General features: G+C 38.8%; 1 protein-coding gene across 5 annotated transcripts in view; it reads left to right on the top strand.

Annotated features, from left to right (window-relative positions):
- The window catches only part of SLC1A2 (solute carrier family 1 member 2), a 90,883-nt gene that overhangs the window by 37,582 nt on the left and 35,719 nt on the right, over positions 1-17,582 (top strand). For all 5 annotated transcript variants that reach the window (XM_027703927.1, XM_027703943.1, XM_027703950.1 and 2 more), the window contains one exon: positions 16,805-16,944. In XM_027703927.1, coding sequence (XP_027559728.1) covers positions 16,805-16,944 — 140 coding nt within the window. Of the gene's footprint in view, positions 1-16,804; positions 16,945-17,582 lie in introns of those variants that run through there.

Here is a 17,582-nt window from a genome sequence, read left to right as displayed (position 1 = left end):
TTCATTCAAAGGTGGGATTTCATACATGAATAAAAACAAGTTAAGGGTTAGGGTTTTGTAGCTTTGCTCTGTTGTTGTATACTTTCGCGCTTTTTTGCCTGTACCATGTGTATTCACTCTTGCTGTTCATGTTTCATGTTTATTTTTAAGTATAGATGAAGAATGTATTTTCTCATCTAACACCTATGCATCCTGTTATAAATAACCCCTTGCAAAACACCTATGAGTCACTATTTGTGCTCCTAATAAATTAGCAAGCAAGGAAGTATTGAAATGCGTGGAAAATGTTAAGGGTATAAAATTTTTTACATTAGTCTTTGCCATGGAAGTGATCAAGTTACCAAAATTGAGAGCTAAAGGCAAAAATGCAGAGGGCATTATTTGTCGTTCTCAGTAGCTGTCTGGGTTTGTGATGGGAAGGCCTGTAAGGTAACTTGGACTTATGGCACCAGTAAATGTGGTGGTGTGAGGTGCTATTCAGTGCCGCTTTGCCCAAGCCTCTGCTGCCTTCTGCAAGTCTGCGCCAGCTCTTGAACCACTGGGGGCAGTCAGGGGTGGTGGTGTGCCAAGAAAGCTGTAAGGAGTGTACCTCTGCCATAAATCATATTTTCTAGCTCCTGTAACTCTAAAAGTGGACGTGTCAGACTACCTGGGTCATTTCAGACCAGTCTTCTCTCCTCTGAAATGAAGCCCTTGTGCTATTCTGGTTATTAGAAAAAACCACAACCTCCTGCACAGTAGAAGATGTTTTTTTAATTAAGTATTTTAAGGTTTAGTTGCTGAAGATTTTAAACCAGAATAATGAAGGAGGCAGAATAGGAATAAATACAAAGTTAAAATAAAGTGAATTGTATTATAAAATGATTTCATTGTCACCTGATAATTAAAGCCCAGAACAGGAAAACAATAGTGTGTCCCCAAATTTGTATTAATCTGGGCCAAAATTTGAACTCCATTAAGTTCTTAGGAAACTGGATTTTGCTTTAGCCCAGTTTGCCTTCTGACACTATATATCAATACATAAGATGCTTGTTTTAGAAGAAATTAATTTTTTACCAGCAAAAGGAATGCCCATTCATCTCCGGTTGAGTTCTACTGTGTAGCAAAAAAGGAGAAGACATCTTTCTCTTTGTAAGTGGTGCCATGATGGCCAGGCAAAACCCTTCTGAAGTCTGCTAGAAATAGGACTTCATACCCTGCCAGGAAAACTGAAGACACTATTGTTTCCAAGGGACTTTACTGCAGCTGCTGGGGAGGTTTCACTGCATGCGGTTGAAACAAACTGTACTTTTGCACCTTGAAAGTTCAAGCAGACCTGTCAAGAAATATAATAAATGTAATAATTATGGTAAGAGGAGTGATGCATTGGTTCTGGTTTAAAATTTCTCAAATGTCACTCTTATACACTTCTGGAAAATTACATTTACCTGAGTTCTGGGAAGCCTGCCCATGCGTGCAGTATGGCACAGCTGGAGTTTCTCTGCAGGTGGGGGAACAACAAGGAGTGGGGAATGGCCAGCTGCTGCTGTGGAGGAGAGAAGTGGGGACAGATGAAGGACACAAGACCGAGAGAGAAGTTGGTTAGAGAAAATGCTGAGGGCTCCTCTCAAGCAGTTAATACTTTGGTATTTTATCTGGGAAAAATATTTTGATTTTGATGAATCTGCTGCTTTCTGTCAGCTGAAGGAGCTTGCTCATCATTTTTGGGGATGGCCTCAGTGCTTGTGTAAATGTCCTCAAGGACACTTGTGTATTTTGAAACATTCTCTGACCAATGCCCAGTGAAGGGTGCAGTGGCTGAAAGGTCACAGGAGACATTTGCTGGGGTAATGACTCACAGAGCAATGGTGTGATATTTGGGCTGTCCCAACAGCTTAAAGAAGCGTTAACAGCAGAAAAAACTGAGTTAAGAATTTCAAGAATTGCAAGACTGACCCGTTTTTGTGTTGCAGTAAATACAACCATGAAAACTTATAGTCGTTAGAAAGTAGCAAGGTTAGTGTATGAGACTTGAGCTTGGCAGAGAGAGAGAGGGGAAGAGAACTGAACATAAATATGAGGTAGGTTCAAGTCAGTGACTCCATGATGCCTGAGGAAAGACACACAAATGCACAATCACAGACTTTTCATTCCTAGAACTTTTTAAATATTTCAGTGGTACAAACTATATGCTGTGATTGGTGTCACCTGTTAATTAATCTGGCAGAAAAGTACCAGACATTAAACAGACTTGTTACTGCAGGGTATGTGGAAAGGGCAACAGAGTTTTAAAGAGCATTTGAAGAGAATGCTTCTTCCATTAGATTGGTTGTGCAAAACAAAGTTTCAAATTTTCCCACTTAAATCTGTATGCTAAATACTCAGCTGAAGACAAGCAATTAAACTAGCACATACTGTGTTGTTTGCAGGGATGCAAAGCTAAGTCATGTACTCTGTGGATTTTTAATATAGATTTTTTCACTAATCCAAAGCACATACATGTGCTGTAAGGTACTATAAAGCTTTGCATCATAACTTCAGCACATGATCCTGTTGATTTATGCTTGTTTACAAATTCAGCCTAACCTGAGCATTATCATGCCCTAGGACGTGGACACAAGCACAGCATTACTCGTCCATCTTATTTTTAGTGTTTATTGTGGCTGCTTCCTCACTTTGTTGGTTTGGATACATACAGCCATTATTCGTAATTTGATCATTCTTTAGGCATTGGTTGTTTTCAGTTTAAAACTCTATTGCAAATTGGCTATTTCTTTGCAAGCTATAGCCTAGTAAATCCTAGGGCTGTGTCTTCCTGTGGTTCATTGGTTAGGGACCGCTTCAGTCAACCAGATAAACATGTACTTTAAGGACATGTGTAAGAGCTGCTGAGTTAACACACAGCTGTGTCCCAGGATCTCTCTGTTCATTTGATTAAAAGACCAGAAGATTTTGTTTGGGTGTGACATGCTGTAAAGTGAGCCTCTAGTTGTGTGCCTTTCCTCTAACATTGGCCCAGGGACAGGCCAGTCAACAACTGAGTTGTCCTGCTTCACACAGTTTTACTATCCCATTTCAAACTCACATGAAAACATCCATTGCTTAGACGGTTAGTGGTAAGGGCTTTTTTTATTTCTTGGAAATAATTTCCTCCAAAAGTGAATGAGATTTTCCATAGTTCCAACTCTAGGTAAACATTCAAGTGACTTTAGTAGAAATGTCAGTAAAAACTCAATATAAGCCTTAGAATTTATCTCATGGGAGTTCATTATTGGGCTTAGACTTTATTCCTTGGACTAAAGCACCCTACCATACATCACCATTTTGCTGGATGTGATGTTTACATAATATGCTTTGGAATTCACCATGGAAAACATAGACATAGACATAGTAAATGTGGTTTGGATTAAGATTGTTCTGCGATTTATGGTTGGCGATGTAACTGAATGTAATTCAAGTTAAAACTCTGCAAGCTTTCTACTTGTATAGCACATTCTGTAGAGGTTCCCAGTGCCATCTCAGGCATCTCTCCTTAAGCAATCTGTATTATAAGTCTCACAAGGAAGAATGGGGAAAATTGCTTATGGTGTCTCCTTCTACTTCCTTTTTCTAACTTTGTATTGAAAGTTTCTTACAGTTTATGTCTGGATAATGCTTGAAATCCATAACCCACAGACTGATGAATACCAGGGCAGTACTTTGGGGAAATATAGTGCTGCATGCTTGTCTTACAGTCCTGTCCTGAGTATCTAGAGCTGGTCACTGTCAGAGATTTCATACTGAGTTAAAAGAGCTCTCTAGTTTCACCTGCTTCATTCTTCATATTAAAACATCATTAGGGAGAGAAGCATGGAAGAATTTGGAAAATTAATCTTTTTAGATTACCAGTAAATTTGAAAAAGTTAAGTTTCCATGGTTGAATTTGTCCAAGGTTAGAAAATCCATCCTAGTTTTCAGAGAAGCTATTGTGTCCTTATCCAGTGCGAGTAGTTGTATCACGCGGAAATTGAACTGCTGCAGCTCACATTAATGCATCCTGCTGTTGAGTCTCCCAACTTTTGGATAGAAAGATTTGTCTTCAACAGTTATATAGTAACCATGCTGCTCTGAGCTGAAGTGAAGCACCTCCCTAGGAAGACACCACCAGCTGAACAGTGGTAGTTCAGGCAAGACTACCGCAAGTGGTTCTGCAGTCCCGTGGACAAAACTAAATAAGCAGAAAAATCAAATGTTTAAGAAAATGCCTTGTTAGGATAGAGACTTATGAAATGCCAAAAATAGTCTTGCTCCTGCTATCCATGAAATTCTTTCAACTCTTTTGCATCTGGGGGAGACAGGCAGATACTTTGAGGGCATGGTACATGCCCTGAGGGCATCACATGTGTAGAAAGGTAGAAAGCAACTCAATCATCCATCTTCGGGTCCATAATCCTAAAAATACCCTTCTTTATGAAAGCTGTTTTGTACTTATGAGCTCCCACCTTAATACTGTTGGTTTTGGGGGTCTAGTTTCCTAACAGACATCTCTGATATGTTAATAAGGAAGGAACAATATAAGCAGATCACCTGTGCAACCCGTTTATCTGAATGTCCTTTCTGTTTTATACAGCTACTAGAATAAATTATTAGTCTATGTGAGCAGGAAACTTTTCCCTTCTTTCACAAGATTGTGGACACAGAGTGTTTACTACTGTTTTTCATTTGGTTTAAAGGTACAGTAGGAAAAAAAGGTTCCAAATCCTAATTACAAAGGCACATGACACAAAGAAGAAGATGCTTAACACTGAGTGAAAATTATTGCTACTTTTTAGGATTTCCTCTGTAAGACATCTTTTTGATTCCAGCAGATGGCATACACTCTTCAAAGCTTGCTGTGTATGATCAAAAATACTGCTCCAAGGATCATCCTGAGCTCTACAGAGAAACTGTATCACAAGGATTTTGTTATGCTACACTCGATTTCTGTAATCTCTTTGACATACTACAGGAAACTCGTATGTCTTCAAAACTAAGTTTCTTTGATGTTTGGGGGCCCAGACAGAGTAATTTTTGTTGAGATGGCTTCCAAGGAACATGAGCAGAGTTTGACCAAAGCAATTTTGTTGGAACAATAGTTGTAATTAAAGCAATCTGAATATCTGACTATAATGAAAGTGTATTGGCATAAAAAGAGAAGCTGGCACTCTAGGTAAAAAAAAAACCCAAACAAACAACAAAACAAATAAGAGAAAAGAATGACTAGAAATTTCTTGAACAGGATGCATTTTAAGCTAAACATGCCATATAGTGAGACAAAAAGCTTAAAATATCTTCTTTTTTTTCTTTTCAGCTTGCAAGACAACATTGTACTGGTGACCAAATACAGTCTTTTTATAATGTTATGCTATGAGACCTCTGCACTTTCATGGAGGTTTCTGGCACTCAGAAATCGCAGTGGTAAATTATTAGCTTTATAGTTGCTTAAAATTTCCTTGTAAGTCAGATTTTGGAGAACAACTGAGAAACACTATTAACTATAGTCAGACCAGAATTAATATCTGTTAGAGTAGATAGGAGCAAATTGGGACTTTGAGTTTCCATGCACTAATCCAAATTCTGACATTTTCTGCAAAGAAGTTCAACTTTTTCTTCTGTTCTTCTTAGTTGTTGCTCTTTGTGCAAACAGTTTCTGACTACCCACAATAGTTTCTGGAAGAGAAATTTTCCCTACAGGAAGCACTGAGGAATGTTTTCAAACAGAATTAGTGCTGGATACAATGTTATGTGCTGGCTCATTGACAAACATCTCATGAAAATGAATGCATTTTTTTAATGCATTTTTGGTTGCTTTTTGTTAGGTTATCTGAAGCCTTGTCAGACTTGGATCTATTTGTGCCCTTTGCAGAGTTTAGAGTAAAATACTGAAAATGTGAAAGGTCAGCATTCTCAGACCTTAGCCTGTGAAAGGTCAGCTTTCTCAGACCTTAGCCACTGGAAGTCAGAGTGGCTCTGGATTTTGGTGGTTTTTTTTTTTATTTTAATAGACTTTTTTGATTGAATGCGCATAGCAAACCTAGCACTATTTAGTCACTTCTCAGAAAACATGCACAAAGTTAACAGCTTTTAGTACTTTGAGAAGCAACTAGCTGGATATATGTATCTTCTAAAGCATACTGGCAAAGAAAGATGAAGTTTTGGTATGAGAGAGAAGTTTATGTACTGAGAACCAAGATACCAAGAACATCAGTCATGGTGGGATGGGCAAGGAGGCTTTTCCTAATTTTTGTATTTTTTTGTGCTCATTGACACATATCATACTTGTTTAAATAAATGGTTAATACACAGATTTGGTGAGAAAATAAATTAAGCAATTGAGATTGGGTCTTTTTATCCCTAATGGTGTCTAAGTGAATGCTAGTAACTGTGTTCAGATTTATTTAAGATTTGCTTAATTGTAGAGCTCTGATGTGCCTATTCAGTCATGGGGGGTTACAAAGCTCCTATAAACTTGTTCTGTGTGAGTGATGTGGTCCAAAATCACTGGTGTAGCTGCTTGCGATGACAAACCTTTGAGAATTTATGGCAGGAAAAAAACCCATTACTCAAAAAATAAATTCCTAGGAGAAATTACATTTTGTTTCCCGTTGTTATGACAAGTTAATTCTTTCTATCTGTCGCAATCAGAGCTCCTTGATCAGTCCCTCTTTCCATGAACTACTCTGAATTATACAAAACCCCCCACACTTCTACTCCTTTTTGTCCATACCCAATACGTCTAAGAGCAGGTATGTTTCTGATCTTCTCACATTCTCGCTGTCTTAATCTTTGCTCAGTGCCCTTGAAAACTGCGCTAATCCCCAATAATTCCATAGGCTTTTTATTTATGCTACCTGGCACACCCCGAGTAGAAGCAAATGCAAGATCATGATTTTACTTGCCTCAGAATTTCTGAGGATGTGAGTACATAACTTTTTGCATGAAGTACACTGTTATTGTATGATTTGCCATAATAATAATATGATTCATCCTTAATTCTATTACTCTTTATCTCAGCCTCAGTACATAATTGTGGGGTAATGAAGCATGCACATTCCCAGGTTGTTACATCACTATAAAGCCCTATCAGAAAATTGACAGATACTCCACATGTGCATCACTACATAAATAAATTATCATCTTTATGGTAGGTATTATACTGTATTAACTTTCTTGCTTTAGACTCTGAATGATGCATAGAATACAATTTCTGTAGATAGAAGTGCACCTCGTTAATTCCAAACAAGAAACAAACTGGTAGCCCTCCTTGCACATAGAACTGATATCCCCTTGAGTCTGAAATACAGAGTAAATTTGAATCTTTACCATGACCTAATAGGATTTCCTTTTTTAGGTTAATTAGGCTTGAAATTTAGGATCAGAAGAGCAGAGATGATAAATGGGCAGAGACAGAGCTTCACATAGATATGTCAGTGTCATATTTAAAGAATAAAAAAAGTTTTTTAAAAAAACTATGTCCAGATCCTCATCTGGTACGAATGAGAGGACTTGGTGAATAGGAAGAATTATGGAAGTTTTTTCTTTGTCTGCTAAAGTGTAAGCTATATCACGATTTCTGTCTTCCCACAAACAACAGCTAATCTCTACCAAGGCAGTGTTATTTCGCACTGGAGATGCTCACAAGGAGAGGGGCACAGCATGAGTCTTTGGTTGCTCACTCTACGTTGTACACTGGTCAGTGCTTGCAGGAATGAGAAACACTTTTGGGTCTTTGAGATATTTCTGCCAGGAGTGGATTTCTGATCAATAAAATATTTTTCCTAGTAGAGTGTAGGAGATCTTCCTTGCCAAGGACCATGGAAGACTACAGGACGCTTGTCTTGAGTGAAGTTTGGTTAACTACCTTAGCTTTGTTCTTAGAAACTGCAACTTAATCTCTTCCACCAGGCTTTGTCATGACACTAAATCAGAAAATCAGTTAACTCACAAACACTCCAATACACACTGTCTTTGAGGTGTTAAACTCAAGTTTTCATAAGACTATGAAAGGCAATGCTTTGTGGGATTCCGAAGCCTGTGCCACTGCATGGTTGCCAGCTGGAAGGAGATTGTACAGCTTCCCATGCCTCCCTTCCATCAGACCCACCATGTGTTGGGTGGAGAGGTGGTGTTACAGATCTCCTTTTTGCAACTTACTCTCTCAGCCTTTCAAACACATAGATGGTATCCTGATTGCTTTCTCCCTATCTATCTGACACTTCCAAGTCATTTCTAGGTATGCAGGTACATACCTGTTTTCGTAAAATACAATTATCTTTTTTCTAACAAAAACAATGTGATTCAATGTGATCTGTTGGCTTCAAGTGGTTTATGGTACAGGGTTCCATAAAAACTGAACTTTAGTTCACAATCTCTCCATAGAAACTAATTTTCTTTTCCACATAGCATGCCATAAAATGCTATATAAAATCTAAGCTGCAATAAGAAAAATCTTGCCCAGGAAAAGGCATTTAGACAGACACTGCAGTCTGTCTAAAGAGATTGTTGAAAAGCCATGTATGTGGACATGCACAGGATGCATCATTCTGAATAGAAAATAATTCCTTCCCGCCTAGCAGATCATCATCTTTACTTCGCTTTCTTATTTTTCAGATGTATTGCTGCAGCCCAGTTAATACATAAGTCAATATATTAGTCAATCAGACATAAGGAAACCCCAGGGGGGAAAAGAAGTCTCTTCCATGGTGATATGTATTCATGGAAAGGCCTGGATAGATATATAAAAAAGGATCGTGTTGTAAAATATTTGTGTCACGTTTACTTCATTTTCCTTGGCTCCTGCTTTCAAATGGACTTTAGACTTCTCTCTCTCCACTGGACAATTAAGCTTCCTGGGTCAGATTTAAAAGCTGAAGAAACTGTTAAAGGAAGCATTTAATGAGCAGAAATCTCCTGATAATTCTAATAGGGTTTTAAAAATGCAAACAAATATAGTGTAAGTTCAAATATTGTAAAATCAGGTAGGTCATTAAGAGTTATTTTCCTAAATGATCTCATGGACAAATACTTTTAAAAAATCAAAAGAAAGAGGTAGATGTAACTGGTAACTAATTCAGAGTAAACCACCCTTCCTTGCAGGATCACTAAGGATGCTGCTGATCAGCTATTTAAATATACAATTGTAGCATCATAGAATTATTTAGGTTGGAAAAGGCCTTTAAGATCATTGAATCCCACTGTTAAACCTACACTGCCAAATTGTCCACTAAATCATGTTCTTAAGTGCCACATCTACACATCTTTTAAATATCTCCAGGGGTGGTGACTCAACTACCTCCCTGGGCAGCCTGTTCCAATGCCTTTTCGTGAAGAAAATTTTCCTAATATCCAGTATAAACCTACCCTGGTGCAACTTGGGGGCATTTCCTCTTATTGTATCACTTCCAGCCTGTGAGAAGAGACCAACCCCCACCTCGCTACAACCTCTTTTCAGGTAGTTGTAAAAAGCAATAACTACTCCCTTGAGCCTCTTCCTCTCCAGGCTAAACACCCCTGGCTCCCTCAGCCACTCATGAGTCTTGTGCTCCAGGCCTTTCGCCAGCTTTGTTGCCCTTCTCTGGACACCTTCCAGTACCTCAGTGTCCTTGCTGAGGGACCCAGAACTGAAAGCAGCATTCAAAATGTGGTCTCACCAGGGCTGAGTACAGGGGGATGATCACTACCCTGGTCCTGCTGGCCACACTATTTCTGATACAAGCCAGGATGCCACTGGCCCTCTTGACCACCTGGGCACACTGCTGGCTCATGTTCAGCCGCTGTCGACCAGCACCCCCAGTTCCTTTTCCTCTGGGCGGCTCTCCAGCCCGTCTGCTCCAAGCCTGTAGGGCTGCATGGGATTGTTGTGACTGAAGTGTAGGACCTGGCACACTGCCTTGTTGAACCTCATAAAATTGACCTCGACCCATCGGTCCAGCCTGTCCAGATCCCTCTACAGAGCCTCCAGCAGATCAACACTGCCACCCAGCTTGGTGTCATCCACAGACTGACTGAGGGAGCGCTTGATCCCCTCGTCCAGATCATCGATAAAGATATTAACTAGGACTAGCCCCAGCACTGAGCCCTAGGGAACTCTACTAGTGACTGGCCACCAGCTGGATTAAAATCCATTCACCACCACTCTCTGGGTCCAGCCATCCAGCTAGTTTTTTATCCAGCCAACAGTGCACCTGCCCAAACCACGAGCAGCCAGTTTCTCCAGGACAATGCTGTGGGAAATGGTGTCAAAGACTTTACTGAAGTGCACATAGACGAACGACATCAAGAGCCTTTCCTTCATCCAAGTAGGTTACCTAGCCATAGAGGGAGATCAGGTTGGTCAAGCAGGACCTGCCTTTCCTAAACCCATGCTGGCTAGTCCTGATCCCCTGGTTGTTCTGATATGATTGTGATTAAACTCCCTCATATGATTATGTTAAACTCACAGAATGTATACTAAATACTAACTCAGAGGAAACAATGTGGTTGTAAATTGTTCCAGGGAGAAAAGTTCTCTTTCCTGCTGCAAAAAGGCAAGTCATGCTTCAGGGTATTGCTTGTAATGCCAGTCCCTACAACAAATCATGCTACATAGTAAATTACTAAATCTCCACTCAGAATTCATTAATGTCTTACAAATAAGAAGAAAAAACCTACATAATACAGTTAAAATTCAATAGAAGGGCTTAGTGGCAGCAAGCGGCTTAAAACCCTTGTTAATGCAGACTGAGGCTTATGTTTCTCTTGCAGACTGAGGCTTATGTTACTCTTGTTTGTAGTATTTTATGTGTTTGTTTTTGTCTTTTTTTTTTAAATTTTTGTGCAGAGGCTGAACGTGACTAGAATATTTTACTGATGTAAAATGCTATTCAATTACATAGCCAGAGTGATACCAGAGCTAATACATGTTTTGCACAATAAAAATATATTATCTGTTTCCCCTGCATGGCCTGTGATATTGTGACTGTATATAATGAGCTTTACCAGCTCCACTGTGGTCAGAAAAATATGTCTAACCTACGAAAATAAACCCCCATACTATAGCATGTGCTGGGGCATAGTGGAACAATATAGTCACAGACTGTCTCCCTAAAGAAGCTCAGCAGCTGTTGTTGTGATTTAATTAATTTAAGCAGCAGGCAACACTATTTCAACTCAAACCAAAAATTTCTTGGTAAACTCATGCTTGAGACCTAATTTCACAAGAGTTGTGGCAGACAGTTCGGACTCCTGACATCCAGCTAGGGAAATCCCTCTTGTCCTGGGGATGTTCCATGTTTTCCTAGTCGCTCATCTTTTATACACCAACCAGAGTAGATCCTTTCCTACATATGAGGTAGGAGTAAGCTGATCATGTGGGGTGGATCAGATCCGTACTCCCTCTCCCTCTCATGAACACAGCATGTAATCCTTAATAATCGGTGTTACACTGTCTCTGCAGGGAAAGGGAAAGAGAGACAACCCTGATCCAAGCCTTGCTGCTAACAAATATCCTTCAGGGTGTATTAAGCTCTCATTTACTCCCATGCAATCCCACTGATTGCTAGGAGGAGCTCTGTCAGTGAGGAGTCACCAAGATTACTGTGCACCAAACTTCATCATAACATGTTTGCCATGGCTTTTCAGCTCCGACTACTTTTGGACAACCTGTCTGAGTACTAGGGAATTGGCAAGAGAAGTTTTGCAGCCCATTCGCTTTTTATTCTAGATCAGCTTTCTACACCCCCGTCTTTTTTTTTCTCCTTAAGAAGGCCAACCCTTCTGAGAACAACTGCACTTGTATAGCTGCTGTTTACTCATTGCTTCACAAGAGAGCAGTGTTTGGTTTGACAGCAAACATGTAGCTCAGGAGATGTTCTTAGACGCTTAAGCCTGTTTATCCAAGGTTGTTTTCTTAAGAATAGCTCTTGCTACCTAGATTGAAGTAATTGCTACAAAACAAAGCAGACTTTTATACTGAGAATACCTGCTTGGTTAATTGTCACAGATGAAATGCCTTGAGCAGATTAAACAGGGTCTCTGCTAATTTACCTTGTCCCCAGCATCTGTTTTCACAAGCCCAGTTATGGTCTTTGCCTACCTTTTTTATTTAGACGATTTTTTTTTTTCTAGTCTGTAATCTAGATTTATGACAAGCTGGGTAAGTACTGGGGAGATGCAGAGTTCTTTACCTGTAACTGACTGAACATAAAAGGGCATTGTCACTCAAGCACTGCGTAAATTGTTAACCCTTAACTTTAGTGAGGAAAGGAGTTATAGTTGGTAGCTAAGAAAAAGCAGTTTCCCCAGCCTGTTAGTCCTAGAAACTTCAGTGGGAATACAGGAAAGAAAGAAGCATTTGAAAAGGTACAGATAGCAGATTTTTCCAGAGGGAGCTAAGAGAAAACCTAAGAGAAACACTGGGAGGAAATAGGAATAAAAAATACCAGGGACCTTGGTGCTTCAATGAATTGCTTTCCTGCATTTTGACACATTTTGTATAGCAACCAGCAAGACAAGAAGACTGCAGCTCAAAAAGTGTAGATAAATAGATTATCTCATATAGCACTGTATATCTCACATGCAAACCCAACTGTAAATATTTAGATAATATAAAATCAAATGCTTATGAACAGATTTCTTTTTTCTTGTACTGTGTGCATTCTGTGGGGATGAGGGACAGTAGAAAGAGCAAGTAGCTAACATCTTGATTATTTGGTCAAGAGATTGTTTCTTTGCTTTAAAGGGAGTAAAATTGAAGTTTAATTCTGATACTAATTTCTGTTAATTCACTTACGTAGCACCTTGTCAGAGAAGAGCATATTTGAAATCAGTGAAAATATAGACTGTGTTCACTTTGGGACATCACTCTACTAAGGTGAATAAAAATCAAATCTCTTGGGCTCGAAGGAGTTCCTCTCTTTTCTAGAGAAAAGTGCTGCCTCAAAAGGGAGAAGAGTAGGTGACACTGAGCTAGGAAGAACATCATATAAATTATTCAAAAGCTACCACATATGCCTAGCTCTTGGTGTGTGCTCTTTCATATAGTCTCCTATTTCATGTGACTACACATTTTCCAATATTTGGTTCGTTTTTTAAAAAGTTCTGTCAATGTTTTCAAGCACCTGTAGTTAGCAGAAAATATTATCATCTTTGAAGGTCTCGGTACTTAATATTACTCTGTGAACCTGTTTTGGAGCTTAGCTCTTTGGCTGCTTATCACAATGACATACGAAAATAATGAGCAGAATCAATTTGTGTCATTATGTTCTGGCTTCAGTGTAGTTAGACTAAAAGGTGTTTTAGTTGGATGGATTTTAGATAAGTATTTAGAATGGTTGCTTTGTTTGAATAGCCATAGGAGCTCAGCGCAGTGGAACAATGATTTATTTAAATGATTTATTTAACTAAGGTAATAACTTGCATGTCGGAGAGATCACAGCTGCTAAAATGCATTCTCCACTGTTTTGTGATACATACTTAGCTACAGAGGTACCATTAACATAGAGATATATTGGTGATGTTCAGTTGTGTAGGAGGGGCTGGCACATTTCTGGCTTTGTACTTGAGTCCCAGCACTGCCCATGAGTTGGGGTGCAGTAAACACCTCTTCCTTCAGCATGAAAATCTGAAGCAGAAGAAAGCCCTGTATGTATTTAAGTCCCTTCCCTGCGTGCTTTAACATGGCACTGTGTCCTTCAGGGTAGGAAGAAAGCTGTTCATGTGGGCATGCACTCTCAGTGGCAGACAGCAGAGGAGTAGGACAGATCAAGGGGAATCTAGTTCATAAGGGTCCGTATTTTGCCCTAACTTACATCTGTGCGTCTTCCATTGACTGAAATAGGCACTTCTTGCAGTTATGTCATTATATGACTGCAGGTTTCAGGTGCAAAAAGTTCTGCATTCTTCTAAAGCTAAATATAATTTACAAGATGCAAATAGAGGCACAAAACCAGCACAAGGAAGATGACTTAGTCCATAAGACAAAAGCTGATTTCCATGACTTTGAGGTTAAACAGATTTTCATCTTCTAGTAATTGGATAGAAAATTTCTGGTGCAAAATTTTGATTTTGTCATGTGCTACACGAGAATCCTTTTCTTATCCTTCACAGAAGGCTTATATTTCACTATTGTTTCCCCTTCTCTCCTCCCACAACATAGTCAAAAGCCTGGAACAATACTTTGTCTCTGGTCTGGTGATAAATATCTTATTTCTGAGAGCAGTGCTAACTCCTATGTGGTGCTGTTTTTCATGTTATGATATTCATCTGTCATCACTTTTCTTAACATAGCTGCATGGTTAGTGTATTTTCCTATTGGGTCTTTTTCTTTAGAAACCCCATACTCATCAGAATTTCAGTCTGTGCTGAAGGTACACTTACAATCTTGAAGAGCTGGAGAGTGTAAAACCGATGTTTTGCACTTGAGGGAAGCACACAATACAGTACTAAGTTCCTGGAAATTTAGGAATGTCTTTAAAGAGCTTTGTGTCCTCTTTTCCTTCTCTTCTTAGAGGATATTTGGATATCTACATTTTACATAACTGAACTTTTGAAAAAGGTAGTTGCTATCATGCAGAGGCTCTGTGTTGTTTGACCGCCTCAAGCAGGGCTGGCTTCTCTTCGGGCTATAATCCTGAAGTAGTCACTGCAGCTGTGGTAGTAAGTCCACCTTCACCTCCCTTCATGAGCCTTTGTATGCTGACAAGGCTTGAAGTGGAAGGGGATCTGGCCAGCAAACACAATGCTGTCACTTAGAAATGGATGGCAATAGAAATAGGGCTTGTATACAAGACCAGAACTGGAAGCCACCTTCCATATGGGAGGACTTACTTCAGCAATGGTGTGAGGGGAATGATATACTTTGTTGTGAATTGGAGAAGAGCCCCACAGCTGAGGAAGTAGATATTTATGAGGGGCTTTCTCTTAGATGGTATGAAGCTATATGCATGGTGTCAGGTAGAAAAGGGTCCAGGAAACCAAACTAAAATTAGCCCAAAGTGAAATCATCAAGTGCTACTGTTTACTGATCCATTCTAGTTCTGCCTAATTATTTGCTAATGGAAGAGACTCTAAGGTTTTCTTTTTAATTACTTTCAGCTGTCCATAATTCAAAGTTTCAGAGGAATATATAATTAACCTGTAGTGAATAACAGATCAAAACAAGTTATATATTCATGTTCAGAGTGCAAGTGAAACTAGTTGTAATCCCTAGTTGCAAAGTTTGGATCCCAAGTTCCTTAGGGTTTTGGCACACTTCCACCAGTGATTTCATGGCTTTGTGGCCCACATGCATGAAAACTGCAGACACTCTCATCTTTTTCATAATTCCTCCAGTAACTGTTAATGCACATTATCCTCTGGCTAATCCTTATGTATCTCTGATACTTGCATTCATAAGTCTTCAAGAAGTAGGCATGCCTCACATTTGAGCTGTCTGAATGTGCACTGGTGTTCTTTGTTATTCCAGCAGCAGCACATCTCATTGTGACCACCACTGTGAAATATTTTTGAGATTGCAGAATAAAGATCACAACACTTGGAGGGTTTTTTCCCCTTAAAAAAAAAATTCTCTAATACATTTTCAAATGGTGCTACATTTTTAACAATCAAATGTATTGGAATGAAATGCAATGTCAATTTGAAAGGGAAAATCGTGGAAATATTTGTATCAAAATGATTGAATTCTTATTACAGATCTAATCATAACTTTCTGTTGAAAAACTTCACAAACACAACAAGTTATACAATATATAAAAAAAAAGTTTTGATTCATTGGGAATGTCTTAGTATTGAGATCATTGAAACCTTATATATCTTTTCAGACCTGTTTTAGGTCTGTAAACCTCAGTCTACTGTTGTAGAGGAAAATTTTCTAAAATCTTATCTTAATCTGGCATAAGACCAGATCTCAAAAAATATATTTTCTTGATAATAAAAAACCTGTTCTTTACCGATTTCTCATATTTAAGTAGATAGCCTTAACTTTTAGGGGAAATGTTTGATTCATAGTATTTCTAGTATTTTTTTTTCAAATACATTTAAATACTTTGCATACAAAGGAATCTATTGCTAACAATTTCTCAGGCATTGAGAAACTTAGAGGCATGACTTTTGAAGTCCTACAGTCCTGTGTGTATCACTTACTCAAATATAAACCAGAGCTAGTAAAAAAGATTTTTCCTCTAACCACTGCCAATTCAATAAAACCAAAGGTTTTCTTAGGGAATGCATAGTTTTTTTGACTAATGTTCAGTGGCAGTTGTTCAAGTCTCATTACAACTAAGTTAAAAATATTCTTTTGACCTCAGCATTCTGATTACATTACAATAAAATATTACTGTTAAAATCAAATGTTTTCAAAAGATTAAGCAAAATGTTCTTAAATGCTTTATTTTGCAAATAAACCCTCATTTTTAAACTATTATTCTGAATTGGAATTAAATAAGGTATTAAAATTTGCATTTTCCTGCTAACAGAAACTTTGTTGTTCAGCCATGGTCTTTGGGGAATTTTCCAGCTCTGAACCAGTAGTTTAGTCCACAAAACATTTGGAATGATGTGTCCAGTGAATTAATTTTGTTTACATCTCTAGCATTTGAGAAATAACTGCAAAAAATACCATAAAGACTACACCTTTAAAAGGCCATAAAGGCACCACTGCCATTTCAGAGACTTCTTCAGAGCAGTAAATATGCAGTGTTTATGAAATGTGGGAGGCGATGGATTATGCGTCAGATTCCCCAGTTATATATGATGGAAGCAATCCAGACTTTCCCCTCTCTTTTGGCATCTTGTGTTATAACTTTTACTTGATTTTCACTTTTTATTCTAGTGCCAACAATATGCCTAAGCAAGTAGAAGTCCGGATGCATGAAAGTCATTTAAATCCAGTGGAGCACAGATCCGGGAACATATGTGTGCAGTTCTGCCAGTCACTCCATAGGAATCTGCTCCTGACTCTTACTGTGTTTGGTAAGCTACATCCTCTGGTCTGGACACTCTGTGTATATCTGTATTTGTTCATGTAGCACCACAGTCCCTGTCTGTGGTCATCAGCTGTTCCAGCTGAACAACGCCCATGAACATTGTCGCTTTAATTCAGGTGTGCAGGATGTTACTGACACAGCATGGAGCAAACCCACACCACAGAGATACATTCTGTGTCTGGTTTTGAATGGACTGTGATTTCAGCCCCAAAGCCAGTCAGATCAATGTCATTCAGTAGAACTAAATGCACTACACATTTTTGCTCTCAGTGATTTGAAAAAAAAAAAAAAAAGACAAAAACTTTTCAAAATTTCCTTTCCTTCATCTTTTATCTCTCAGTTTACACTCCACTGCTTTTAAGTTTTGTCTTTCCTTTCTGTAGCTGTAAGCCAGCGCTCCATGATCTCATCCCGAATATTGCCTCTGGCTTTAGCAGCTTCCAAATACAGAACAGTTTGACATTTTATTGTGGTTCACTGGCTCGTTGCCTGTTTCTTTTTCACTGGAAGCCCAACAGCCAAATGCAGCAAATTTGTAGACATATTCTTATTGTGTTATTCTTTGAAAGACCAGCTGCAACTGGTCTTGAGCTGCAAATGTCACGTCCATATTTTCAGCCTGCA

The sequence above is a fragment of the Neopelma chrysocephalum genome, unplaced genomic scaffold, assembly GCF_003984885.1.
Source record: "Neopelma chrysocephalum unplaced genomic scaffold, ASM398488v2 Primary Assembly neopelma1_24, whole genome shotgun sequence".
In the NCBI taxonomy this organism is placed as follows: domain Eukaryota; kingdom Metazoa; phylum Chordata; class Aves; order Passeriformes; family Pipridae; genus Neopelma; species Neopelma chrysocephalum.
The sequence above is the reverse complement of the archived record's forward strand: the minus strand, read 5'-3'. Positions and strand labels throughout refer to the sequence as shown.